The sequence below is a fragment of the Falco naumanni genome, chromosome 17, assembly GCF_017639655.2.
Source record: "Falco naumanni isolate bFalNau1 chromosome 17, bFalNau1.pat, whole genome shotgun sequence".
Lineage (NCBI taxonomy): Eukaryota > Metazoa > Chordata > Aves > Falconiformes > Falconidae > Falco > Falco naumanni.
The window spans coordinates 6,088,298-6,115,570 of record NC_054070.1 but is presented as its reverse complement, the minus strand read 5'-3'; the positions used below and the strand labels follow the sequence as shown (position 1 = coordinate 6,115,570).

Sequence of the window (27,273 nt, the reverse complement as noted above, 5' to 3'; positions counted from 1 at the left end):
ATAGTCCAAAACTCTGGTGATGGAGATTAATCTCTGCTGCAATGATTTTTCCCCATGGTTTTGTACTATCTAAAAATGGTGGAGAGCATCGCCATCCCCGTGTTGGGGATGGGAGGGCTGGGGTGCCAGAGCATCCCAGTGGGAAACTGTCCCGCTCCACACTGTGCAGCCCCAGCGATCTCCCAACACCACACAAAAGAAAACAGGGTGGGTGTTTTGTTTTTTTTTTTAATACCAAGAAGCCATTTGTTTGATTAAAGCAAATTATATTTGCATTCCACCCAGGAACATTTCAATACCCAACTCGGCGCGTGCGGGGCGCGGCTGCCGCTGCCCACCGTGCCCCATTGCTGCCGGCAGTGGCGACGTGCACGCACACGCACACCCACAGGCAGCTCGTGCTGGTGGATTTGCTCCCCGTGGGGTGTGGGGTGCTGCCTGGTTACCAGCACCAGCACCACGGCGCAGCCATCCCTCCTCCCGCTGCGCTGAGCTGGGGGCTCTAATCCCCGCAGACCGCGGGAGCTGAGCCGGAGCAGCAGCGGACGGGAGTTGCTCGCTTTGTGCTGACTTGGGTAAGCAAAACGCTATTTCCTTCATAGCCGTTCGCTTTTCCTGTCTGTTCTGTGCAGTGAAGCAGGTGGGATGCTGGCTAACCTGTTTGGTTTGGGGTTTTAAATCGATTTTTATCTTGTAACAGGAAAATGCTGGAGGACTTCCCTGCACAGGCTGTTAGTCTAGTATCCTCCAGCTCTCGTGCTATATTTAGCAATTTCATAGAAAGCTGCCTTCTGACGTTTTACTTCAAAGGTATTGTAAGGAATCTGAAACGTTTATAATGAAAATTGTGATTTTGTAAGTGTTCGTCAAGGACTGCTAAGTTAACACACTGCTTTTGAATCGACAGAGTGTTTAACCTGGGTTTGTTTCTAAGAGCAAGCTCATGTTTCCAATTTCTTGTTCTTTTGTCCCTGAACACAGAGGCTGGCCTGGCAGTTCATTCATTCACATGCAGATTGCTTGTTTTGGTGTTCTTTTTTAAACCAAAGCCCTTTGACTTTTTTTCTGTAAACTTCTTTCTAATTCTAAAGGCAAAACCATGAAAGCAGCACGTATCTTCCCCCTCCACATGTAACTTTGTCACAAGACTATTAATCATGTCTTACAACAATTTTGCTAATGCAGTATATCCATTCAGAAGCTGAGTGTCTGTCTGCAGATGGATTTGTTACTGTGAGATGTGAAAGCGGAACAAATTTCTTCAGAAAATATTTAAGCAAGGTCATAATAACATTCATTACATTCTAAGCAATGATGTGTCATTTGCTGGATCAAACAGAGTATAGCAGCAGTCACATTTATTGACTCAGTCTGTAGAAGGGCCCAAAGGTTAGACATTAATATTGAAACTATTTACTACCTTCAGCACATACTCAATCAGACTGGAGTCCTGTATATTGCTTAATTTGTTATGATGGGAAAGAGGGAAGCTAAACAAATTAAAGCAATGTTATGTACTTCATTTTAATCTCCAAAGGTCTTTACCTACATTAATTCCATTTTATTATGTAATCTTAACACACCGCTGTTCCTGCACTATCAAAAGGTAAATGGGCAAAAGGGCAAACATGGACCCTTCTCTAGATTAGGTGTTTAAAATGATGCATTTTTCAAGTGCATACTGGGTGCACTCTGTCCGTGCATCCCACTGCTGTGGCTGGCAGACATGCCCACCAATCCAGGGGTGATGCAGATGTGAACGGGGTGTCAGGATGGATCTGACAAAAATGTATGTCAGGAGCGTGATGGAAGCGCACAGACAGACACATCATATGGCAGGAGAACCTGCTCACCCAAGCACAGAGTCTGTTTGCCCAACTTTTGTTATGATGTTTTCTATTCCTGTGGAAAGTAAAGTTTCTTCAGCTAAGCGAGCAGATACGTTGAACCCCACGTACCCATATGCTGTGTACTAGCACTGAGAAAGGTCAGGGCATCGTTGAGCCAGAGCCTGAATAGATAACCAAAACCAGACAACAAATAAATCAAACGTTACCTTCTCACAAACTGCTGTGAGGTGCAACAAGTGGCTTAACTAGATTGAGAGAGAAAGTCAGAGGAGTTCCCGGAGCCTGCATCAGGAAAGTCACGGGTCTCATCAGCCCGTAATCGTGGCTGGACCGAGGCCCCTGCATCCTGCATCAAGCCCCTCTGCAAACACTCTCTCGTGTATCAAAAGAGGAAAAAGTATTGAGAAGAACGTGACCCAGTAGGAGGAAGGAGGAAGGTGGGCAAGCATTCATCACCCCAGCACATATGCAGCTTTTCATTTTGGGCAATTCAAACATTTCGTTATTTTGCTCTCAAAATAGCAGCATTTATCCCCCTTCCTCACAGGAAGGCAAGGGGAGGCAGGAGATGAGTTGCTCATGATGGCACAGGGAAACTGAGAAAGCAGGAAATCAAATACACGTGTAGGGAGTCAGAGCTATTCATCCAGCCTTCCCTGCAGCCAGCAGCAAAACCAACTGCCGTACGCAGAGAGTGGCAGAAGGAGGAACTATAAGATGAATAGATGATTCACAGGAGGCTAAAGAAAACACGGTACTACCTTCCTATGGACGCAAAATCCTTTTTAAAAAAGAAACTTGAATTCACAAAGAATTAAACATGAAAATACTCAGGGAATCAAGCTTCAATGAGCAAATGTTGGGCAAATTTGACACGTGCTCCAATGGGCCAAATTCACAGAAGTGGGTGTCCGTGGCTCCACTGTCCCCTTCTGCTGGGGGGCACACAGCCCCCTCTGCCTGGGGCTGCCAGCATGGTCCAGCCTCCCCAGGAGGGATCTCTGCTCCGCGCCACTCTCGGGCTGCCCCAAAGACCTTGTGCCAGCCGAGCTGCATGGGAACGGAGACTAAAATACCGTTTGTCCCTGGGGCCAGGCCGACCTACTTGGGTTTTGGGTTTGTTTTTTTTTTCTTTTTTTTAGTTCGTATTCTTTGTTTGACAGTAGGCTTGGAAAGACCTCAGAGAGGTCATCTGAATTTTACCCATCATTCAACACCGCACTGGCATCATACATTTGGTGTTTATTTAAAGTGGGTGAAACTCACCTTCCACCGGCAGCTGCAAGTCTCTGCTGAAAGTTCTCTTTTTGTGACATTCCAGATCTGTAGAGATTTGGGATGGGTGGATGACTGCGAAAGAAAGCTTCATTTGGGGGCTCAAAATACCAGCAGAAATGTTTCTACTAACTCATGGGCATTTTTGTGAAGAACTTTTGATCTTCACAGATCCTAAACAGCAGCGTATGGCTGGTTTTGATAAGGAGCTGTATTTCTAGGAGTTACACATGCATCAGAAACCAGAAGGTAAATAAAGATCAGGTGTACCCTGGCCTTTGGTGATTTTATGGACTGAAGCCTTCAACTGTTTACAAGTGAGCCAATTTTGTTTTCAATAATGTTAAATTAACCTTTAAAAAATTGTGTCAAGGAGCTTAAAACCCTGAAACTGTGCTAATTAAGGAAATAAACTAGGTTCAGGAGGAATTCAGTATCTAACATGTCTGTCATGACACACGATCTTTCAGCTTTTTCTCTGCTTTAATACTTCTGCCTCTTCCAAACACTTATATTTACACAAAAAAAACCCCAGGCTTTATCTTTCAAAGGCTCAGCTGTATCTCATAGGCTTTGGGGCAGGCGTTCCTGCTCTCAGGGAGTGCGATGCTCCACATACCAAGGGGATGCTCCATGTGCTGAGCGTGCTGCCATCAGCACCCAGGCCCCTGCTGCCTGGGGATATTTTCAGCCCATTTCTTTTGTATCCCGATAGTGTAGACAAGCCACTTCTTTTTATTATTATTTTTTTCTAGCCTGAGGGCTTCTTTCTCACCTTCCAGTGTACTTCCAGTTCTGTAATGTTAGATCTGATCTTATTAATGGGGCTTAGATGTTTGTATAACATTTCACACCTCCCAGACCTTGTGCAAGCTCTAATTCTCCCACCGTCCCGATGAGCTCCCCCTGGGCTGACAGTGTCACTTTCTGCATTACAGCGGGGCTGCCCAGCCCGCATCTAAAGAGCTTAGTGGGGGTGGGGGGGAGGTGGGGGACCCGGACCTGACCAAGGTCAAGCTGCCCGTGAGCGGCAGTGCATGTTTCGGACATGTGGATCAGCCGGGAGTCCCACGGCTGCATTTACCGACAAACCAGATGTCCTGCAGCTCCGTCCTCCAACGCCGAGATGAGCTCAGCTGCCGCCCCGCAGAGCTGGGTGACTCCAGAAAGCTGCATTTTCTGGAAGCTGCTCTCGCCACCCCCTGCACGCTGGCACTGCTTGCTCCCCGTCTGCAGCACAGAGATGCACCAGCGGGGCAGGACACTAAAGGCTGGGCACCCCCTCGCCTCGCCGGCGCTCTCCCACCAGCCAGCACCCTGGCATTGCAGCCCTGCCAGAAAAAGGCAATGGGAAGGTTATGACTCAGAGCAAAAGCAATCTGTCAATTAACAAAAATTAAAGATGACAGCAGCACAAACTGCACAAGACAGATCAACAAAACGTTTTCTATCAATTCCCCTCCCTGCAGTCATGAGCTCTTTAAACTATTTATTATTTGAGCAACAAAGCAGCTCAACTATAATCCATCTCCATTGCTATTTGCACCTAACTTTTAATCCATTAAGTCATAGATGCTGTAGATAAAATTAGCAACTTTTCAAGAAGGGGTTTTTTAACCACTAAATATGAAGCACAATATAAACATTTGTAATTGCCAACACGCGCTAAATGAGTATACTGACAAGAAAGTATTACCATATGGCCACCAGCTCCTACCCAGCTGATCTGGTATTATGCTGCACTGATGGCTGAAGCGGGACACACCGTCAAGGGCACGTGCAGCACAAACAGTTGTGAGTAGAAAAAGCAGCACAAAATTTCACATGCTTGAAAAGTCCGACTCCTCTGACCAAGCAAAAGCCATTCACGGGATCCTGAATCCAGCTAGCTCCTGGGTAGCCGTCTTCTTCATGCGAGCACCTGCCACATCAGTCACCACTCCTCTTCCTCTTCCTCACAGCGTTCCCTGCTTCCACTCTGGAGGAGATGGGTCGCAAGGAAGAGGACGACAGCAGCTCTTGGAAGAAACAGACGAGCAACATCCGAAAAACATTCATTTTCATGGAGGCCCTGGGATCGTAAGTACCGCAGCTGCTTCCCAGGCAGAGCCACCTCTAGACAGCGGCTCCCATCTGGCACTGGCCAATGTCCCAAGAACGCAGCTCCCTCTGAGACAAGCCCCAGTCTCCAGGTGTGTGTGGGGGTGCCCCGTCACTGCTGCACGGTTGCTGCTGATGCTCTGATTCATGGCTTACGCCTGCCAAGCAGCACCGAAGCAGCAACTTCCCCACCAGCCCCAGGCTCCCGGTCAGCTCTGCCCTCTCCTCCTTTCCCACTAAGCCTGAACAGCAGCTTCATTAAGTTTTTGCTCTTTTCCCACTGAGCACACTGGTCTGCTGCTGCCGCAAGGTCAAGCAAGGCCAAGGGATGGCTCAGAGAGAGGTATTGTAACAATAAGTCATATATTTAGCCTCTCAACTCTGACTCAGTTGAGGGATGAAACAAGAAAAAGGATGTTCCAGTTATACAATACTTCTCCGTAGGCTAACGGCTTAATTTGCCTATTCATGCGGATGAGATAAGGAAACATTTCCAAGGTGGTGAAGGAGGAATTGAATTACCTCCACCAGCAAGTTCTGTCACAGCCAAATTTTCTGTGACTTCAGAAACCACAACAAAGCTCCCAAAAAACAGCTACCCCAGAGCTCAGCAGCATTTTAAATTATCATGTTCCTGGTCAGCCTCAGAAATCAGTTGAATTATCCAGCAGCCTTCTCTAAAGAAATGAGATTAGAAAAAGCTTTGTTCTCTCCTAGTCAACTTGTTGATTTATCATTTTTTAATAAGGGGTATAATTATTATAAACTGTTTGGGACAGATACATAGAACAGATGCCCCAGCATCTGATTTGTAGGTTGTTCATTTCCTACTATTACATTAATAGGAAAATTTAGCATTAGAAATTGGGATTTTTTCCACATGCACCACTTCAGCTAGCTGAAGAACATAAATGAAGATCCAGGACCTAAAACTACCTGGTAATTTACCATCGCCTTCCCCCAGCACCCACAGCTGTTGGATTAGGGACCTTAGCAAGGACGTCCCTGTCTATTCCCTGAATGCTCTCGGGAACTTAAAAGGCATTTCCATGAAACAGCCTTCAGACTTTATATCGATGAAAGGAGAAAAATGTGTGACACAAGGAAAAGCTCCCAACACCACCTGCTTTTTGGGCCAGAAGAGAGAAGACTATTGCATATCATTTACAGAGTGATGTGAAGATTCTAATTAATTTGTTGGAATGCTTTCCCAAAAATCTATGGGGCTTTTTGTTGGTTTCAGCAGGGAGGTTCCTTGCTAGGAACCAGTCCTGGCACAGCCGAGTTCCCTGCAACCCCAGTGGTCTTGCACATTGTTTTGACAGCACCCAAGGGCCCACAGGAGGAGGAGGAGGAGCCCCCTGCGTCACCGCCGGCTGCCACTTGCTAACGAAGGCACCCGAGCAAAGCGCCGCATGCCAGATGGGTACAGCTCCGTGCTCAGCCCATCCCTCGGCACAGCGTGCTGCGTTCTTTGTGTAGGGGGTTGCAGGAGACAGAGGGTTTCTGCCCTTGCGTATTGGGTTTGCTGCAATAGCTTCCCAACCAAGAAGGTGCTTTCTCCGCGCTCACCTTCCTCGCTCTGCCCTCCGGCTCCCTGCAGGGCTTTGCAGACTCAGTGGCAAGTTCCATTTAACTGCCATCAATTAATCTGTTGCTCATTTGATAAGGATTATTGAGGACTGACCTGGCAAAGTATGCACTGTCACTACCCCAGGACACGTGTTCAGCTGCCCAAGACAAACCTTTAACAGGATTGTGAGCTTTAGACATGTTATAAATACCTGCTCATCGCTGCACTGGGCTGAACCCTTATCAGAACATGACACTCATTGTCACTTTGTCACTAACAGCACGAGCAGTGTCTGCAGAAAGGAAAACACAGCAGATGCCGAATTAGAATATTAACTGAGGTTATCCAGTTGTTTTGCACTTTGGATATACAGAACATTGGCTGATATACCCAAACTGCAGCTTAACTGGGCTCTCCTCTCTGCAGTTTGGCTATCTCAGTCCTCAGGGCGACGCTGACCAGGGAAAGTGAAGGACGGCTCTAAGCCGATGGGGACTCCGAGGAAACACAATTTGTATTAAGCAGGAATTTGTCCCTCTTAGAGTGGAGGCTGTTGAGACCTTTCCAAGGGGGGGTTGCTAACCCCAGCGGACAGCCGAGCTGCAGACCACCCCAGCGCGAGGTGGCTATGGATACAGCCCCTCGGCTGGGCTCACGCTTCCCCCAGGAAAATCCGCCCCCGTCCCAATGGGTTCAAGCGCACAATTCCTGGAGCAGCAGCGAGCTGTGAGCTGCGGTACTGGACCTGCAGGGAGGACGGTTTGACTCACCGGTCTTAAATGTCTTTTGCAACCTAAATGATTCTATGACGGAGCCTCCTCCTGCACCCCCGAGGCACTGCCCTTGTTTATTGGGTTTGCTGCAATAGCATCCCTGAACGCTGAAACCACATTTGCCATCTGCCCCCCCCCCCGGGTGTGCCCTGGACTGGGCAGCACCAAAGCTCACCCACAGCCTGGCACAGGCGGGGGTAAAACTCTTGACTGAGGCAGTGCTGAAGGATGCGATTTCATTTCATTGCAGGGGTCTTTTTTGTCCACCGCCTCAACATAGCTTCATGATGAACTAAGCAATAATAATCTTTTCTCTACAAACAGAGAAAATTGTGGCTGGCTTTTTTTTTTTCTACATATTGCATAATCTTGCATTGAATATCCTAAGTTCGGGGCTGCTGGAGATGCAGGTCTAGCTTTACAACCAGCATCCACTTAGAGTTAAATGAGTACCGTATTGTTTTTTCTTGCTATTTCCTCTTTCTCTCTGTGAGTATCCTTCCTGTTCACAGCAGCAGCATATACTGAAGTACAGCTTCTTCTAATCTCTGCAGAGGTGCCTTTTCAGAAGTTTTCCTAGTGAAGCAAAGAAGCACTGGCAAGCTCTTTGCTTTGAAATGCATCAAGAAGTCTCCTCTCACAAGGGATAGCAGCTTGGAGAACGAAATAGCAGTGTTGAAAAAGTGAGTACATAGACACTGTAACGTAAAGTAGAACAAATGTCCCTTCCTAAAATGTGTGGCTCTACAGTAAGAATAAGATAAAGAAATAAGTCTTTCTTTTTAAAAGAATATATAAAGATTACTGTGAATTAGTAGATTAGTAAAGTTTCTTCCATCGTTCCTCAGCTGGGTTTGTAACCCCAACACAGCCGTGCTGCCCCAGATCTGTGGAAGGAAATAGATGAAGCAGAGCAGACGCAGGGGAAGGAGGGACAGAGCAAACGCTGTTGCAGTCCAAGAAACGCGCCTGACGCAGAGCAGGCAGCTGTTAGAAACAAAGGGTCTGGTCCTCCGCTTTGGTGCCTGGTGCTCCAAAGGGAGTTTGCAGTCACATCAACGATCCTCTGCCACGCAGGGTGAGGGAGATCAGCCACAGAACAACCCAGTGAACTTTCACTGGCAATTAAAGCAAGAGGACTGTTGGATTCTCCACTTGAAAAGCCACCTTCGTCCTTGCCAGGTTTGTTTCTGACCCACATTTATCTTTGCAGAATAAAGCATGAAAACATCGTGACTTTAGAAGATATTTATGAGAGCACAACCCACTTCTACCTGGTCATGCAGCTGTAAGTATCAGCAGAGCCATTTCTTTGCAGGCCACAGAGGAAGGAGTGGCAGGACGAGGGCGATGCACTGCATTTCTGCCCCTACACGCAGGAGTCCCTCACACGTAAAAGTTGCACGCACAGGAGCGATTCAAGCACCCCTCACTCTCCAGGCGAGAGCCGCGTGGTTTGAACTAACCTGGACACTTCTCATACTGCCTTGGCCCATGCTCATTTTAGCAGCAAGTTTCTAAACCAAGATGAGGATCTATTTATGCAAATTAATTCATCACAGTTTAGCAGGGCAGAGACAGAAGTATTTCTAATTAAAGCTGTGCCATGCAGGGTTTCTAGAAATGAAAATGGGCAACATGTCAGCTGCAGAGAAAGCAGCTTGCTGCGGGCATCAGCTCTGAGCACCCGGCTGCTACTGCTAGCTTGCAAATTTAGCTAAAGGAAACAATCACATAAAAATGTATATCCGTGGACCAGAGCCTGCAGGCAGCGCAGGATGCCTGTGGTCAGACCTGCCGGGAGGTGCCTCGTGCCCTTAACCAAATCCCCCGGGCTCACCAGTCCACTTACTGCACCCTGAAATTGCACTCAAGAGCTTCCATCAGCCTCAGCCTCACAAAAACTGCTGCCCAAGGAAGTTTTGCTAGAGGTGGAGTTGTAAAATGACCAGAAGGTTAGCTTGCCTAACACAAAAGTATGATTAGCTATGTTTAAATTTTTTTTCTTTCTGAACTACCATTTCCATAGGGTATCCGGGGGAGAGCTGTTCGACCGAATTTTGGAACGAGGAGTTTACACTGAGAAAGATGCAAGTGTGGTGATCCACCAGGTCCTGACAGCAGTGAAGTACCTCCATGAAAACGGAATAGTTCACCGTGACCTGAAGGTGGGACCTCTCGGGGAGCTGGCGTGACTGCAGGCTTTGCCTGCTCTGCCCCACGACTTTCTGTTGTTCCTTTCCATTTTTCTACCATAAATTTCAACCTCTGACCGCTCTGCATTCACAGCCTGAAAACCTTCTTTACCTTACTCCTGAAGAGAACTCCAAAATCATGATCACGGATTTTGGCTTGTCTAAAATGGAACAGAACGGCATCATGTCCACTGCCTGTGGGACTCCAGGATACGTTGGTAAGGACCAGGAGTGGGCTTGTGCCAGTGGACTGTCTGGAAAAAAGGTTGTGCACATACAGTGCACTGCCTAGAAGAAAGGAAAAGAATATATAATTACATTAACAACATGTTACTCACAGATGCACTGCATGGCCCACGTAAAGACTGCATTACAAATGAGGGTAGAGACTGAAAAATCTCAGAATGTTTAAAAGTACAAAGAAAAAGATAACTTTCAAAGCAATATATTTCAGTGTTAGTCATGCATTTATCAAACAATTACGGAAATAATTTTAACACAATAGGATTTTGCTTCACGTCCACCAGACTGCATTGGCTTCACCCACAGCTTACTGGTTAAAACCTCAGGATGCAGGCAGAAATTGTCCGTTGTTCTTTCTATTCAATGGCACAAAATAGATACAAAAAGCACAGACCAATCCAACTGGTAAATAGGGCTCTTACTGGCTGTTTCTTTGCACTGGCACCTCAGAGGCCGAGTGTACAAGAAGCTACTGCTTTTCCCAGTATTGGATAATTTATTATTGCTCAGAATTTTCATTTGGTTTTGCTGTTCTGCAGCTCCTGAAGTCCTTGCCCAGAAACCATACAGCAAAGCCGTAGACTGCTGGTCCATCGGGGTCATCACCTACATCCTGTGAGTAAGAGCAAGCAGCATCCCAATTATTTTTCCATGAGCTTCCCAACTCCTTCATCGCTTCATACACCTCTGCAGCGCAGCGGTGCAAGTGGAGGTGATACCAGACCTCCCATTTTGCTGCGGAAATACAGCAGCGCTCTATTCTGCCTTTGCACAGATTCACTAGACTATAGAAATGAAAGGGATGTGGGGAATCAAGTACTGGAGCAGAGATGAAAGGAATCACATCTCCTCCATTATGTGCCTCATCCTATGCTTTGGATTTTTTTTTCAGTTGCCTACAAATATCATTCAATCTCCCTCGATACTTTTTGTTTCATTTCCTCCCACACCACGCAGCTATGTACCAGCTGTGGCTTTGTCCTTTTGCTGCTGTAGTTAAGTTTTTAACTCTTTTCTGCAGCTTTACCGATATGCTTAGCTGTGAGGACAGATGGATGGATAGCGCAGCCACCTCTGTTGCTCACTCACTCGTGCTGCCCGCGCGTGCCCAGCGTGGCCGTGCAGATGCGGGTGGCAGTGCTGAAGCACCGCTGCTTTCTGCTCTTCCAGGCTGTGCGGGTATCCTCCTTTCTACGAAGAGACTGAATCCAAACTGTTTGAAAAGATTAAGGAGGGCTACTATGAGTTCGAGTCTCCGTTTTGGGATGATATCTCCGAGTCAGGTAAAGCTCCATCAGGTAAAGCCCTGCGCTCCCCCCACAAGCTGCCACCCAGAGCCCAGTGACCTGTGGGCACGAGCCTGCACCAGCCCCCACGCACCCCGGACACCCCCCGAACGCCCTTCGCTTGCTTCGGCAGGGATGGGAAAGGATGAATCACTGAACTGAGTCACCCACACAGCAGCAACCCCCCCAGCCATGGGAATCGGTTGCAGAGGCTCCTGGCACTGCGGTAGTGGGGGGATGACACCAAAGCCAGGCTGCGCTGGCAGAGCTTGGGGTACTTTGCAACCTGCCTGTAACGCAGCATCCTCGGCTGAAGCCTCTCTTTAACATAACCCTGTATTTCAGAAATGATAAGTGACCTCAGAGTGGGCTTAGGTTTCCCTTAGAATTAGAGGAACTCCGGGGGGGTAACCTTATTTTTCTGGGGTTTTTTCTCTTCCCCTTTGCTTGTCTTCCCATCAAATCACACTTTCTTACAGCAACGCAGCGAGCCGTGTCAGCCACCACTGCACACTTCCACCAGACTAATCTGCTTGTGGAGCTCGCCTGCACCGAGTTTACTGAAGCCAGCATCTTAGCAGCGTATTTTGAACATCAATCTTTTGTACATACAAACAAAACTAGCAGGAGGTTTGTTAGGACTTATTAACAAACACCACAACCCTCCTTTCAAAAAAAGAAAACAAGATTTTTTTAAAAAGGAGGGATGTAGGTGCTCTTTAAAGCAACTTCTACATCTGCTCAGTTTGCAGTGTCTTATGGGTTTTAGAGTTATTCTTTAGCTGAATAATTAATCTCAAATTCACATAATCTAAGCGTGAAGTTTGGTACATCCCTGGCTAACATTTTTTCATCTGGAGCCCTTCACTACAAAAATCTCCCTTTAATGGAGTGATGAAGCTGTACCAACACCTCCTTCCCGGGGCTGACCCTTGCGATGTTTATGCACTAGCGTTTGCCCCGTCTGTTAGGATCGCACCTCGGAACACGGACGAAATAACCTTTTCTCTCTGCTTCTCCTCCCCTCCCACACAGCCAAGGATTTCATCAGACACTTACTGGAGAAAAACCCAAACAAGAGGTTTACCTGTGAAGAAGCCCTGCGGCACCCATGGTGAGGGGACCGGGGCCCCGGCAGTAGCTGGTGGCCTCGGGGATTTACCAGCCTCCGCATCGGGCTCCGTGTCCTCGGTGGTAGCTGCGAACAGGGGTGTCTCCCCAGCCCCCCTTATTAACGTCACCACCTGCCCCCGCGTGGCCCTGGGTGTTCCTTTTCTGTGTGCAAAGAAAGAAAATGATGAATAATTAAAGATGCAATTTGTGCATATTTGCCTCCATAAACAGAGGCAAAGAAGAAATCCCATCCCAAGCTTTTCCAAGCTTTGAAGTGTGTGTTTGTGTTACATTTTGTTGCTGTTTTTCCTTTGGGTTTAATTATTGCTGATTGAACGTACAAAGCAGTTAGTTGCCTCCAGAATGCGGAATGCCTTACAAATGCCATCTGCCTACGAGCCCATTTTCTTCTCTCCCCATCTGCAGGATTAATGGAAATACAGCCCTTCACCGTGACATATACCCATCTGTCAGCGCTCAGATTCAGAAAAACTTTGCAAAGAGCAAATGGAGGGTAAGTCGTTTGCTGGTGGGAGCCTAGAGCCACTTCACTAACAAACGCCAGTTGCTGCCACCTAGCAATAAGCAAGGCTTCAGCCCTGTGGGTAAGCACCCAAAAGCTGAGATCCTCCAAAGGCTGCCTGAAAATTGTGTGTGGTTCCTCTTTATGCTATGTTTGGACCAATATTCCCTGCTGCAACACATACTGGTAGGTTCGCCACAAACATTGCACTGGAGTGGCCTCACCAAGAAAGTAATGGGGAGGGGGAAAGAAATAATTGCCTTTCTACTGAGGGAGTGAAATTGATGCTCCATCAGCAGGGCTTTCGGGGAGCTTAACCCAGCTTTTCCTCCTTTCAGCCTCAAAGATAAGTTGGTACTTCATTTATATCAAGAATTTTAGTCAGAATTTAGGTGGAGAGAAAAATGCCATTAAGAAGCACGTGTACAATAGCATTTTAAATATGTTCAAAATTCAGCTCTAGTCTCCATTTCACACTGTGGGGTAATTTACAGCTGTTCCCCCGATTTCCTCATGTAGAAGTGGTTGTAATCTTCAAAAGCATCAGCAGTTTGCACTCAGTGGAAACTACGATGTTTACACCAGGAACAAGCACATCCCACTTCCCACATATTGTGCAAACAGACAGCGTGTGCTAACCGGGACAGTACTGTCCCCCCTCCCCACACACAGCCATTGCCTCAGGGGGCCAGTCTGCTGGCCCGCAGCACCCACCCAGCCTGGCATCCCCCAGTGCTCACTGTGGGCTTTTTGTCTTCTTCCCCAGCAAGCCTTCAACGCTGCGGCAGTCGTGCATCACATGAGAAAGCTCCACATGAACGGTCATGCAGCAGCTGAAAACAGCCCCCCGGTTATACAAGTCTCAGAGGCGTCCAGACCCAACACAGCCACGGTGGCCACCCAGCCAGAAGCACCAAATGAAGACAAGGATGCATCGCTCCCCCTGGTCCCCACGCAGGGCTGCCCGAACCCTCCCACGCAGCTGGAGCAAGACACAGGAATGACAGAGGCGAAGCTGCAAAGCCACTCGGAGAACGGAGCACTGCCCGCGGGCAGCCACCTGGTCCTGCCGGATAACTATAGCCCACCCACCAGAACTTCTTGTGGCTGCAGTCCAGCCTGCATGGGGCACGAGAAAACAAAGACCTCCTTCTGCTCCGAGACTGTGCTGCTTAAAAAATCTGCAAAATCCCAGTAGGTATCCCAGTCATTAGCCATAACTTCCAATGAGGTGTACGGGAATAACCATCTCGGGAAGGAGTTCCTTGGCACATAAGTTGCCAGCCCAGGTGGAAGTAGAAAGGAGGGAGGAATAAGGACAGAAGCAGATGCTTTGGCTGGCCAGGTAGCAGTGCCCAGCCAAGCGTCTTCCATGCTCGTACCAGCATCAGGTGAGGCACATCGCGCAGGCAGCGTGGCAAAGCTTCAGGGAGCTGGGGCAGCAGGCTCCGCTGCCACGCTCCGGTGGCTCCAGCCCATTTGCTTTCCAGAAACTGAAACTGCCGGTGGTTAAAGCTGCTGATGCCAATTTTTCTGCTGGTGCCGAGCGACTGGGCCCTGCCTTTGCTGCAGTGTTGACTCGCACCCAGCTAAGCTTTGCTTTCAGCAGCTGATGTTCTTTATATTAAAAACACAATTTCAGTTCACCTGCAGAATGATTGTAAATATTGCTATTTCTCTTTTTTCTTTTCTTTTCCGATTCTTCCATTTCAAAGCAGTCATTTCAAATCAGAAGTTATTGTTCCAATGAAAACCAGTAAACACTCTTCTCACTGTGGCACTGGGCAAACTGGAGTCTGTTTGATCATGTGATAAGGAGGCAGCCACTGGGCTCCCCACATCGCCAGCGGTAAGTGATCTGCAACCCAATCACCAGCTGCTTTTAATTAATACCATTATGGCATAAAAAAGGGAAAGGCAGAAACAGCAAAGTGATTGTACATGAAATAAATTGACTTACAGGCTTTTTGCAACAGAAAAAGCCTTAACTAAAACATCTTTCAAGGAAGAAATCATCTTTCAGCCTCCATTAAGGCCAGCCCAGTGATTCTGAATTTGACTTCTACATTTACAACAGGGTTGCCCCAGGAATGTGTGCGGGGAAGCCAAGCATGGACCTGTCATATCGAACCCTACTATTACTCAAAGCTACTCACTGGGAATCACACTGGAATGAAACAGCTCCATCAGCTGGTATTGGGGCTTTTCAGCTGGGTCTCAGCTATGGGCACGAGCAAAGGGCTGACAACAGGTTGCTGGCCCGCGGCTGAGCGCAGGCGGGACATCGCTGCAGCCCGAGGGGCTGTGCCCTTTCCCAGGTTGGGTCCAGGCAGGTCAGCTGAAGGTGCTTTGTCACCAGAGTAGAGCATGGAGGGGTTCGTTTTGTAGCTGAGCAGAGCACACTCAAAATCCTGTTTGACTAAAGCTTGGATGAATTCCGGACTAGCTAAATTGTTATCATTTGTACCACACGATATATGAGCGGTAAGAAGCATTGCTATTAGATCCTGCAATAAAGAGTGTTCCTCAAAGGTGAGCATATGCTAGCACAGCTCTCCACAAAAGCTCCATAAAGTGAGCTACCTGTCATATTTTATGGCACTGCCTACTGATAAGATTGTAGGAACGGGACTGTAATATACAAAGGATTACTAGAAGAGACAAATGCAAGTAAAATCTACTATAGGCTCCAAAAAGATCCATTCCAATGATCAGACATGTAACAACCCTTTATAACTAGGGCACACAAAGAGATCTAAGCTGTCTCTAACCCCCATGCTACTGCTTATTATCAGAGCACGTTCTGAAGGCAGCAGTCTAGTGAAACAAGTTCAATCCTCAACAGAATTTCTCTCTCTTGCAGAAACAGAAGGGCTGTTTTACTCTTTTCTGCACTTCAAAGCCAGACATCAGCAGTGCAAGCAAGAAAGGAGGCTGTGTCCTGCCAGGAGCAGGCAGGCAGCAGCGTCTCAGAAAGCAGCAACCGACTGGTTACAAGCAGCACGTTAGTCCCAGGAATCCATCCATGCAGTGACCTTGGAGTGTTTCTGGATCGTTAAAGCTGGGAGAAGGCAACGCAAAGTCTGAGGCTACTGCTAGCATATTCAGTGTATATTATCCATACATTGCTCAGTGCTATAAGCTTTTGTTTCTGTACACTGTTTAGTTGTCCGATGCATAAGAAGTGCACTGCACAATGTAAATCCTATAAACCAAAGCCATGTAGAGTTTTACTCAGTGGCAGGTCAATTATTTTTACAGTCTTCACCCTATTCACTCCCTGGGTTTTGGTTACTCTCGGGCTTCGGCACTCTGGAGTTCAGCTTCCACCAGCTGCCCGGGCTGCGCAGTTCTCACTTCAGCTACCAGAGGAGAGACAACCTGCTAGCAACCTCCATATGTCTGATAATAATCACAGCAAGGTCTAAGTTTCCTGCTTCCAAGTCTGTAATTGCACAATAAATACTTGCTTAATAAAGCTGACTTTTGTTTTGTAAAGTGCCTCTTGGTTATTCACAGAAATTTGATGTGGAAATGGTCTGTTAAGTCCCTTGTAAAGCATTCCCCGTGCATCTGCAGTCCTGCTCACTCTGGTGTTTTTCTGGCAAATAAGCAAATTGTGGTGGGAAGTCAAACAAGACGTTTGACTTCACCTTTGAGTACGAGATTGTGTTCCTCTTATTTGTATAGATACAACAGAGATAAAATCCTCCATTTCTGTGGTCTGGTTATTTGAAGAAAGATCTAGGAGAGAAGTACTGAAGCCACAGCAAGTTTTAAGGATTAACTGTAATATAGATACGGGTATTAAAAGACCCCACATGAGGGTTTTAATTTGAACCATGAAACTCAGCTTGAAGAGCTTGAATTGGCTTAAACAAAGAACAAAAGAAAAAGAAATACTTTCTTGGTTTATAAAGCCCTGTGGAAATAACAGCTTTGGGGATATTTTTATTTGCCATCGGAGACCGACGTCTCCCCTCCCGTTTCCCCCAACCACCGGGCAGCTTCGGCCAGGCCAGCCAAGGTTAGCCCTCTCCGTGGGGTTGCTCCTTTGGCTCAGTGCAGCTGTTTTCCAGAGGTACAGAGACTCCATTTGCTAAAAATAGGCACATGAGAACTCCAGCCAGAAAATGGGAATAAATACACAAGTCAGTGTCTACAGAGAAGGAGGGCAACGCCGCTGGGGCGCCCGCTCAGGAGCAGCTCTCGTAGTAGGCCACTTGCGTGTTGATGGCGTCCCGGATCCTGCCCACCCGCTCCTCCAGGCCCGACAGCCTGGCCGACTTGGACACCAAAGCCTTGTTGCTTTCCTGAATTTCTGTCTGCAAAGCTGAGGAGAGAGGGCAGGAAAGGGTTGTGCGGCTGGACGGGAGGGAGACACCAAGGCCATTGCCCTCCCCAGCAGGTTGGGCTGAGCCTCCACCTCCCTCCTGCACAGCTCTGGTGGGGCAAGAAAAACGCCGACCATCTTGCGTTCCCCCTTCTCCCCTGCCAAAAAAAAAACCCCAAACGACTGCTCCGAACAAAGCCATTAGTTTTGAATGCTTAAAAACGGAAGCGAGCACGTGGAGGGAAAGGGGGGCACAATGGCACCGCATGCAGGGGGTCCCTTCCACGGCGGCACGCCCCCCCTTGCAAACTCTAAATTTACTGGCACAGCACCAGCAGATACAGCCCAAATCTGCACCATCTCACTGCCAAAAGCGTGTCGTCTTCCTCGTAATTCTTTTCCCCTCGCCCCTCTGGGAGTCCAAAGCCTTTCCCCGGTGCATGAGATCATTGCAGTGAGTTCACAAAGAGTCTTACTTTCCATCCTGAGCATTATGGCCGAAGTCTCCTCAAAAAGAGCCTGTGCCTCCAGGTCTATGCTTTGCACCCTGCTGCCCTGCTCTCCCAGCGCTGGGCTCTGCTCCATCCTTCTCTTCAGCTCAGCGTACATTTGTTTCACTTGTTCGAAAGCCTGTGGAAAAGCAAATAATGAGTACAGGTAGTATCAAGCGAATAGACTGCGGGGGGGAAGGGGATTTTCCAGTGTTGAAACCATTTTAAATATTAAACAGACACTGTGCTAGAGCCCTGTCACTGTGCTATCGCACAAACGCTTCACAGTTTGTGATGTTCTCTCAAAGATGCTGACCGACAGCTGTATGGGCTGCTCTGCCTCAGGCAGGAGATACAGCAAAAATAAGTATTCAGCAAAAGGCATCAGGATTGAGAAACGTCCTGGAAAAATTCAGTAGTGGGATACCGTGCGTGACATTAATAAGTGACACAACAGCGGGCGAGCCACAGCTTGAACAGGAAAACCTCTTTGTCTTATCTAAAACCCACGCCAGGACGCAGCCGGCTCTGCTGTCTAACGGCAGCGGGGAGGCGGCAGGCAGCTGTGCCCACCCCAGCCGGTGGCCAGCCGGAGCCCGTACCTGCTGCGCGCCCCTGGCCTGCTCGCCCGCCGCCCCAGCCGTCTGCTGCGCGTCGGTGGCCCGCAGGCGGTTCTGGTCCGCGCCGCGCTGCAGCTGTGAGAGCCTCTCCATCAGCACGTCCAGCTGGCTTGCCATGGACTTCACATTCTTCTCAGCTGGACCAAGAACAGCCTCAATCTACAAGCAGAGTGCTCCATGTTAAGGAAATCAAATCCAAACCCCAAACCCCGCTGCTGATGGTTTTTTTCCTCTGCGCTGCCCAACAGGTATGTCGCAGAAGTGGGGTTTCAGCAGGCAGCGCAGCAGCCCCAGCTCCTGCAGGCCCCAGCAGGGACCATGACTGGAGCTTGGAGAAGCACACAAGTGAGACAGCAGAAAGAAGAGATTTTTACAGCAAGAGCATCACCAGATCCCCTTTCCCAGCTGCATGGTGCAGGACTCTACCAAGCAGGGAAGTTTCAAAGGAGCAGTGAGCAGGGCACAGTATCGTTATCTGGAAGTCACTGAGCATCACTCACTTCATCAACGCGCTCCTGGATGAACCGAAGGGAAGAGCCAGAGCCCCTGATAGCGCCCTGGGCCTCCAGGAGCACTGTGTTTGCTCGCCGCAGGCTCCTGACCACCTCCTCCACGTTGCCCTCCACAGCATTCGCCCGGTTCCTGGGGAAACATGGGAAACAGCCAGGAGTGAGCACGGGTAATTGCATGGACTGGAAGTCAAGGTTGCAGAGACAAAAGAAGGAAGCTTGAGAAGCATCAGGATGGTTACTGAGAAGGTTGCAACCTCTCTCACACAAAAGCCACAAACCCCCACATCTGGACACACTGCACTCCAGCAGGTTTCAAGAGAAGTGTCAGTTCCACCTCATACCCCCACGCAGAGGAGACAAACTGAGAAGGGGAGAGAAACACCCTCCTTCAAACTAGTTAGACGCATTTATTTTGAAGCAGTGCAGGGAAAAGTATTGAAGGGAAAGCAATAACCACTGAACCGGTTTCAGTGAATACTTTTCTGCTTGCAGTGGGGCTGTTCAGGAAAGCCAGGCTCCCTTGGCTCATCATTTCCAGCAGGTTAAGCAGGTGTCAGACACTACCAAGGAGTTTACATACTTATCCCACTAACCTTCTCTCTGGGATATTGCTGCAAGTCAACATGTGACAAAGTAGATGCTCCAAATTTGCAAGGACACTCTGTAATTACTTTTTAAGGGACCATGGGATAATCCTCCCAACTTTCACCCAGAAAACAAATAGCCCATTTAATCTCCTCATGCTCTCTTGTGCAATTTAGGATGTAGGTCACCGATATCAAGTAATACTAGGGCAATCCTGTCATCTCTCATCACAGGCACTCAAGAGATAGAGAAAAGCCTCCATTACTTTTGGTAAAGACCTTGTTTTGCTCTCGTATCTATAACAGCAACTACTTATTCTTGGCAGCCAGGTTTTCTTGTTGGTACTGGGCCACCAGGGAGGTGTCTGTGGAGACTGCAGACTCATTCTTTTAGGCACTATACGGACATAAGATGATCCTGGCCTAAAACTTCAGATTATGCAAGATTTCAACCCAACTGAGAACCACCACGTTCACTCCAGCTGAGTAACCCTCAGCTGCCAAAAACCCTTGAACCCCAACCGACCTGGCTTGTTCAGCCTCCTGCTGAAGCTGCTTGGCCTTTGCAATGTCCTCGGCTGTCTGGGCAAGTATGCTCTCTGGGCACTGCAGCTTAGTCGCCAATTTTTGGATCTCAGTCATTTTTCTCAGGACAGCAGCAGCATCCGTGGGGAGACGTAAGGAGAGAACAGATTCGCTGATTTCCTGGATAGTGGCAGGGTCCGTGTCCTTGTCTACAGAGCAAACAGGCAGACAGCGTCAGAGAAGGGAGAGGGGAAAGGTGGGAGTACAAATGCAAAGGAGGATGAGGGCAGCCAGCCAGCCATGCGTGCTCTCCACACAGTCTCTTCATTTCAGACAGCTGCCAGGATCCACCTGAATCTAATCCCCTTGAATTCAATGTGCTTCTCATTCACATCGGCAAAACTTTCAGGAAGGGACTGCAATGACACCTTTAATTTGGCAATGAGAACAGCATGGCTAAGCCCAGGGCACAGTCAGGTACACCTCACTGAGTAGATGAGGTTGTGTGTCAAGACAAGCCTTTTTTTATTTCACAAATAAAAGTTAATAAATCTGAGGAATCAGAAGCAGGCAGAGCCCAAGGGACATTAGCCCAGCGATTAGCTCAAATATCTTCACTCATCATTAACACCAGGCAGCACTGAGTGACCTGATTCTCTTATTCAGCTAATGCTCGTGAGGCTCATTATGTTATTACAATCTGTCTGCGAACAATAAGTCATCCCGTTGGTTTATAGGACAGCAAGGAATTCTCGTCTGATTAACAGCCTGCTCCAGAGAAGGTTAGTCTGTTTATCTCCGGTCAGGGAGCGCTGCCGGTGAGCTTCTCTGCGTCGGGTCAATGCCGACTGCAAATCCTGGGGGAGCGCCCGCCATGGGGATGGGTTTGCCCCCGAGCCCCGGAGATGGCACAAGGCACCGCGGCAGAGAGCGGGACTCGAAGCGAGCTGTGGTCCGTGCTACAGACAAAAGCCCACCTCCTTCACGGCTTCCCACTTGCCTTAATTCAGCTCATTGTTTTAGAGGTAATATTTGAGAGCTGCTCCTGGGGGGATGTTGGAGACCCCTCCACAAAGTCCCAGGTACAGAAGGTCAAGGCCATGTGGTACCTCCTGCTCTGTGGACCTCATAGACGGCTCCCAAACACCTCTGTAAGGAAGCGGACAGGACTTGCCCTGGTGGCACTGCAGGGAAGTCGACACAGATAAAACAGTCGGGATTAATTTGCATCAATCTGAACGCACAGTTCAGCCTGAGCAAATCGGCTGGCCAAACTGCAATTGCTGACAGTCAGACTTGTGTACTGCTGAAATTTCTTCTCTGTTTTTCAGAGAACACTGTCCAAGCCTGCCTTGCTGCCTCAGAGGATGTGCACTACCTTTGCGACATAAATACCCACCTGCAGATAAACTGGATACGCGAGAGCGTAACTGGGGGTGAGCCATTCAGCTGCCTCCCTTGTACTGTACTCTCATACATAACATTACTGTAAAAAATAGGTTTTTTCCACACACAAATCAACCTGCATACACATGCTTTACAGCTTCTAGAGTGCTACCTGACAAGAAGTTCCGAACTTGCTGGATGAACTGCTGGATGCGTCGCACATCTCCTTCTATCTGGGTCCTCGTTACGGTCATCTGCTCCACAAGCCGCCGAGTACTGCTCTGAATCTGGTTTGCAGACGTCTCTGTCGTTTTAACCTGCAAACAGCAACATCCTGATGGAGCTATTTCTTCTTGATCTGGAAGCCCAACAGCCCTACCTCAACTCTGAGTGAACTGGGCAAGGCACTTTGAAATTACGCTATTCCTCATCCTTAATACGCCACCACTTTAAAGGTTTGTAAATGTCAAAGATTGAGGGTTGGCTTTGCAAAGGAAGCTGTCCAAGAGGGACGGTACTGTTTAGCTTTTTAAAGCACCTTTGAAATGGATTTTGAATTATTTTGCAAACTCACTTTATCTTTGCAAGCACCTTAGAAAGAAGCTGCAACAGCACCAACACACGTGCTCTACTAGGTTGCATCAAATGGTAAGAGCAGATAGACCTGCGGAATCAGGGAGGCTGCTGCAGCCCCAGCCCTTCTGCCATGCTAATCCCAAACCAGGAGGAGGACAGGCTTCCTCGTGACATTTCCAGAGCCGCTCACGTGCCTTCAGCTCTGCGGCTCCGGTGCTGAGGGGAGGCAGGACCCACACACGCAGCAGCAAGTCTCCTACGCAAAAATGCCTGAATTTCCAAAGCCGCCCAACTGATCAAGTCTCCAACAGACTTTGCGACTGGGTATTTGTGACAGCTCACTCCCTCCACAGCTGCGTCCCCAGGCTCTGCTGCTTGACACCACAGGGCCGAGTGCGGGGCTCGGCCGTGGGACAGGCAGGGCTGCCGCACTCACCAGCTGCGCCGTCTCCTGCAGCCGGGCGCTCAGGCTGCGAAACTCCCTGGCAGCTTCCCCAGCCGTGGCGAGGGCCGCACTGGCGAGCGGGAAGATGCCGCGGCAGGGGCGGGTGGCCCCGCAGGTAGTGCTGTTGTCCCGCGGGCAGAGCAGCCCCTGGCACCGGGCAGGTGTGCACGTCTCCGCTCGGAAGCCACCGCAGATCTGGAGAGGGAGAGAGTGGTGGGGCAGCGAGGGCACTGGCCTCACTGGTGAGACCTCGGTGCCTCTGGGGAGGCAAACCAGCACATCACAGCGGTCAGAGTTTTGACAGACCCTCGCCAAGGGAGCTGGGGAAGTTGCTGTGCTCGTGCCGCAGGAGCTCGGCATGGGATGAGGGATGGAGCCATCCGTCCCAGCAGGGCTGGCAGCAATGCCTGCAGCACAGCCCCAATGACTGGAGACCATAACTGTGTCAGAGAAGGGCAGGCAGAGCTACGGCAGTGCTGAATGCCCTCCCCTGAGACAAGGTCGGCATCTCCTCACCACCCCAAGCCAGAGCATAAACAGGAGCAAAGCAGGAGCTAAACCCCAGTGGCTCATGAGGCATAACAGAGCATGTCTGCATGGAACAAACTCCTCATTTACTCTCAGGGCAGAACCTCATCCCTCGTGGCAGGGGAACCCTCTCCAACCTGTGTAGTTTGCTTTGGGAGGGGGAATGGGATGAGAAGACCCTGCCCATCTGCCTGGGCATCAATGGTTTTCATCGTAAGCAACTTCTGGAGCTACCACCCACCAGAGAGCACACTGCAGCAGGGGCACATGCAAACCCAGAGCCAGTGCAAGCACCAGCACTGACTGGTCGCTTGGGAACATGTTGGTGCCCTGAAAAGCAGAGAGGGGAGGTTGGTGGTCTCCACAGCAACCGTACATTAGGAGACACCGAAATGGATCTCCATGGCAATAACAAAGCAGCAAAGGAGAAATAAAAGAAACCTCATCCAGAAATTAAGTGGGTCTTTGAGATACAAGAACTGACACATGAGAGAGTCCTTGGAGGAAAAAGTGTGTGCTGGGGAGGGGGCGGGGGGCAATGCTTTGGTATCTGTCATCTCCAGGCAGGGGAAGGGATGCTCAAACAGTTCTCCACTGATGCCCCAAAGCATCAGACTGTTTGGATGCCATTTATGAGCCTCTCTGGACAGAGACTTTGTCCTGCCATGCCAGATTGTTTGAGGAAAGATGCATGACTGTAGGATGAGACGTCTGCCTCCTGAGCACTACGGGGCCCTCTCGAAAACTAGACACTTGCAGCAAGGAAGTCAGAAAACTGCTTTGTATCTTCACCTTATTTATGGCAGGGGTCAGGTTGGGGGATGAGGCTATCTCGCCCTTCAGGGCCAGCAGCCTGGAGGTGGCCTCTGCCAGCCCCCCCTCCAGCCCCGCGGCACTCCTGCGGCTCTCCCGGGACTCGGCCAGCAGCCCAGAGGCACCAGCGACAAGGCTGCTGGCATTGGTGGATGTCTGATAAGCAGATCTGATTGTCTTGAAGGCTCCTGCAGGAATAAAACCGATAAATGACACAAATGCCTCCGTGACTCATAAATGCAGCACAGCCACCTAAATGAAGGCTCTGACTACACACTGCGTGCACAGAGAGAGCGGGACACAGCCAGCATGATTAGTCACTAACGCATAATGAGAAAGCTCTTGTTATTGCCAAATGCCTTTCAGCCATTCCTCCGGTGAGCTGCAGAGCTCTCCTTGAAGGACTGAACTCTGGGTTGGGGTTAAAATTGAAACAAAACTAAAGCACGACAACGTGCACGTGCTGATCCCAGGCTTCGCTCCGTGCAGCCCAGAAGGGCTTTGGTGGGGCAGGACCCCCTGCCTGGCTCCGAGCAGGGCCCACCGTTCCCCTCCGGTACAGCCTGCAAGAAGAGCGGTCAGGACACGGCCCGTGAGCCCTGCTCGGCCGGCGAGGTGCAGAGCGAACCTGCCCGGGCAGCAGCCCCTCACCACGGCTCATACGTCCCCGGCCAGCTGAGCCGCTGCAGCGGGGAGGGGGGGGCAGCAACAAGACACTGGGAGAGAATTAGCTGTAGCAGGGATATAATGGCAGCCTACCACCAGCATCATCACAGGGCTTAATTAGCTCTTCTCCTAAGCGCCTGACAGCCACCTGGCTCTCTTCCCCACCCCTCCATCCCTTCCATCTGCACACAGCCGTCATTATCTCAGCTTCCTCCCAGGTTCGGTGACACGGTCCCAGCGGGGCTCCCCCCTTCCCACCGCTTCTGCTGCACCCCAGCAGCGGCAGCGGAGTTTGTGCTGGCTGGGGGAGAGGAACACAGTGCCTGCGGAGCGGGCTGCCCAGCCCCAAAACCAGAGCAAAAAACCCACCAGAGTGAAACCCTGGGTCATGGGCCAGGGGCTGGGTAGGAAGCACCCCTCTCACTGGGGAGGGAAGATCTATTTGCTGTTCCTAAGCTGACAGCAGGTTAAAAACTCCATCTCATCCACCCAGCCACTGGGAAACCACCAGGCACAGTCACGTTGAGCTAAATTAATGGCTGCAAATTAAGAGATTTTACAGCTGCAGCACTGTACCTGACAGATCCGTGCTGTGGCTGGTTTCAAACTGGGTCTTCTTGCTCTGATACTGGGTGTTAGTGATGAGCAAGCTGCTGTTGAGGGCTTCGAGCTCCCTTGATAGAGAGGCAGTCTCATCCAGAAAATGAAGATCAGGATTTATGCCTTGGACCTGCTCTCTGGGAGAGAAAAAGCAGAAAATGTGAGTTCAAGTAGAGAGCAAAGCACCTGTAGACAGAGCAGGGCTCATCTGGGCTGGGACACTGCCAGCACCCAGTGAAAAGGCAATTCTGAGCCCAGAGAGCTGGCAGCCGAGGACACGCTGTGGCCTTGCAGGTTTGCAGAGGTGGCAGAGAGTGTGGCCGGGCTGCAGCTCCCCCACACCAGGCCAGCTCCCAGGGCTGTGCCCAGCCAGGGACCAGGCACACTGAGTAAGCCCTGAGGATGCTGACTATCCGGAGCCTGTCCGCCAGCCTCCTGCCTTTGCAACATTTTGCACAGGACAGGCATATACAGAAGCACTGTCCTCTTGCAGCCCTGGTGACCTCATGAGCAGAGCAAGACTTTCAGGTACAGAAAGAAATCAGAACACATGCAAGGAGCTCAGTAAGACGAGCGCACAGACTGAAAAAAGCCAGCAGCTCCTCCCGGCTAAGGGATGCACCCCATTAGCAGCATCTTTCCCTCACCTGATGGCAGCGAGCGCACTGCCCACCTGGGCAAAGCTCTGCTCTGTCACAGAGGAGTGGCCGAGGATGCTCTGCGCCTGCTGCACGTTGGCCTCGGCCTGTGAGAGGCGGGGGCCGAGGCGGGAGCCCCCACTCCCCAGGGGCATCCGTGAGGTGGAGTTGCTGAGGCCAGCCTGGCGCAGGCGCAGGCGCTGGATGTCCCCGTCATAGGCACGAAAGCAAGGGTGGCACAGCTCGCAGGCAGGGTAGGTGTTGCAGTGGCCCCGCTGGCACTGGTCGCAGCGGGGGCCAGTGACACCTGGGCGGCAAAGACATTGGCCCGTGGTCTTGTCGCACCCCACATCCTCAGTGCCCTGGAAGTCGCAGTCACACTCTGGGTGATGGAAAGGTGGAGAGATATAGAGGTGAAGCCCACCAAAAGGCAAGAAAAAATGAATTTATATATAGAATGATAAAATGGTTTGGGTTCATCTAGATCTAGACCATCTCTTTCCCAACCTCTGACATGGCAGGGACACCTGCCACCAGCCCAGGTTGCTCCAACCTGGCCTTGAACCCTTCCAGGGACGGGGCACCCACAGCTGCTCTGGGCACCCTGTGCCAGCACCTCGTCACCCTCACAGTAAAGAATTTCTTCCCTATATCTAATCTAAATCTCCCCTCTTTCAGTTTATAGCCATTCCCCCTTGTCCTGTCGCTGCATGCTCTTGTAAGAAGCCCCTCCCCAGCTTTCTTGTCAGCCCCCGTATGTATAAAACCAGACCCTGTTAATTGGATGCCAACACAATCTAAAGCCCAGCTCCACCAGTCAGACCCTGCAGCACCTGGGAAGAAGGTGGCATGGCAGAGGAACGGGAAGAGCCCCCAAGCCCAGCAACTTGCCGAGCCCCTGACCCTGCAGAACCAGACCAGCATGGCCAAGGGGCTTGCCCAGGGCTGCTGGGAGGGTACTGGTGGATACTTGGAGATGGGGATGAACTGGGAGACTGTTCCAGACAGGGAAGCTCTCTTGCAAAATAACGTGGGAAATGTTGATGTCAGGACACGGGCCAGGTGCTCTTTCCCAGATAACCTCTAATTTCACAGCGCTAAGAAACACCACGTCAAAGCGAGATGGATGCTCCCTACCTGTGCACCCTCTTTGGATGACTCCGTAGTGCCTGTCTGGGCAAACCTGCATCTGCATGGCAGAGCACGTCCGTCCCGTGAAGCCTTCTCTGCACGGACACTGTCCTGTGAACTGGGGGAAGAGAAACACATCAGGGAGACCCAGCTCTGGGCACTTTCCAGGGAAAGCCCTCCCTCGACTGCTCCCCACACTAAAGCCAGACAACCTCTATTCAGCCTGCGCCCCAGGACATGCCCGTGCTGCTCCTGCCAGGCTGCAGGCTCGGCCACAGCGATGCCAACAGTCTCTGCACAGCCCAAGCACCGCAAAGCAGAGTTTTAAGCTTTGCTTCAAAGACAAAGGAATAGCCCATAGGCAGCCACTTTGCAATCCCAGGTCTCCTCCCTGCACTGAGCTCATTTGGGACATGTCTTTGGCTCTTAGAATTTGTCACAGTTTTGTTGTTGTTTTTTTTTTACATTTTACTTTAATTTTCCCAGTTGTCTCT

General features: G+C 50.0%; 2 protein-coding genes across 6 annotated transcripts in view; one reads left to right on the top strand and one right to left on the bottom strand.

The window, feature by feature from the left end:
- Positions 1 to 390: 390 nt before the first annotated feature.
- CAMK1G (calcium/calmodulin dependent protein kinase IG) lies at positions 391 to 16,429 on the top strand. 2 transcript variants are annotated; one of them, XM_040616806.1, is made up of 13 exons: positions 391 to 575; positions 5,087 to 5,204; positions 8,126 to 8,254; positions 8,785 to 8,859; positions 9,601 to 9,739; positions 9,861 to 9,984; positions 10,549 to 10,624; positions 11,180 to 11,292; positions 12,331 to 12,409; positions 12,835 to 12,922; positions 13,698 to 14,125; positions 14,650 to 14,780; positions 15,795 to 16,429. In XM_040616806.1, exons 2-12 carry the CDS (start codon positions 5,113 to 5,115, stop codon positions 14,741 to 14,743), a joined length of 1,437 nt encoding a protein of 478 aa, XP_040472740.1. In that variant the 5' UTR covers positions 391 to 575; positions 5,087 to 5,112; the 3' UTR covers positions 14,744 to 14,780; positions 15,795 to 16,429. The 2 variants fall into 2 exon arrangements, with proteins under 2 accessions (XP_040472740.1, XP_040472739.1); XM_040616805.1 differs by having other exon boundaries at positions 392 to 575; positions 14,647 to 14,780.
- Positions 16,430 to 16,508: 79 nt separating this feature from the next.
- The window catches only part of LAMB3 (laminin subunit beta 3), a 32,216-nt gene continuing 21,451 nt past the window's right edge, over positions 16,509 to 27,273 (bottom strand). For all 4 annotated transcript variants that reach the window (XM_040616803.1, XM_040616801.1, XM_040616802.1 and 1 more), the window contains 11 exons: positions 26,786 to 26,897; positions 25,658 to 26,030; positions 24,987 to 25,147; positions 23,724 to 23,932; positions 22,395 to 22,598; positions 21,555 to 21,699; positions 19,998 to 20,205; positions 18,876 to 19,017; positions 18,358 to 18,534; positions 17,741 to 17,894; positions 16,509 to 17,264 (listed from right to left, as the gene is read on the bottom strand). In XM_040616803.1, coding sequence (XP_040472737.1) covers positions 17,128 to 17,264; positions 17,741 to 17,894; positions 18,358 to 18,534; positions 18,876 to 19,017; positions 19,998 to 20,205; positions 21,555 to 21,699; positions 22,395 to 22,598; positions 23,724 to 23,932; positions 24,987 to 25,147; positions 25,658 to 26,030; positions 26,786 to 26,897 — 2,022 coding nt within the window. In that variant the 3' untranslated portion in view covers positions 16,509 to 17,127. The remainder of the gene's footprint in view (positions 17,265 to 17,740; positions 17,895 to 18,357; positions 18,535 to 18,875; positions 19,018 to 19,997; positions 20,206 to 21,554; positions 21,700 to 22,394; positions 22,599 to 23,723; positions 23,933 to 24,986; positions 25,148 to 25,657; positions 26,031 to 26,785; positions 26,898 to 27,273) is intronic.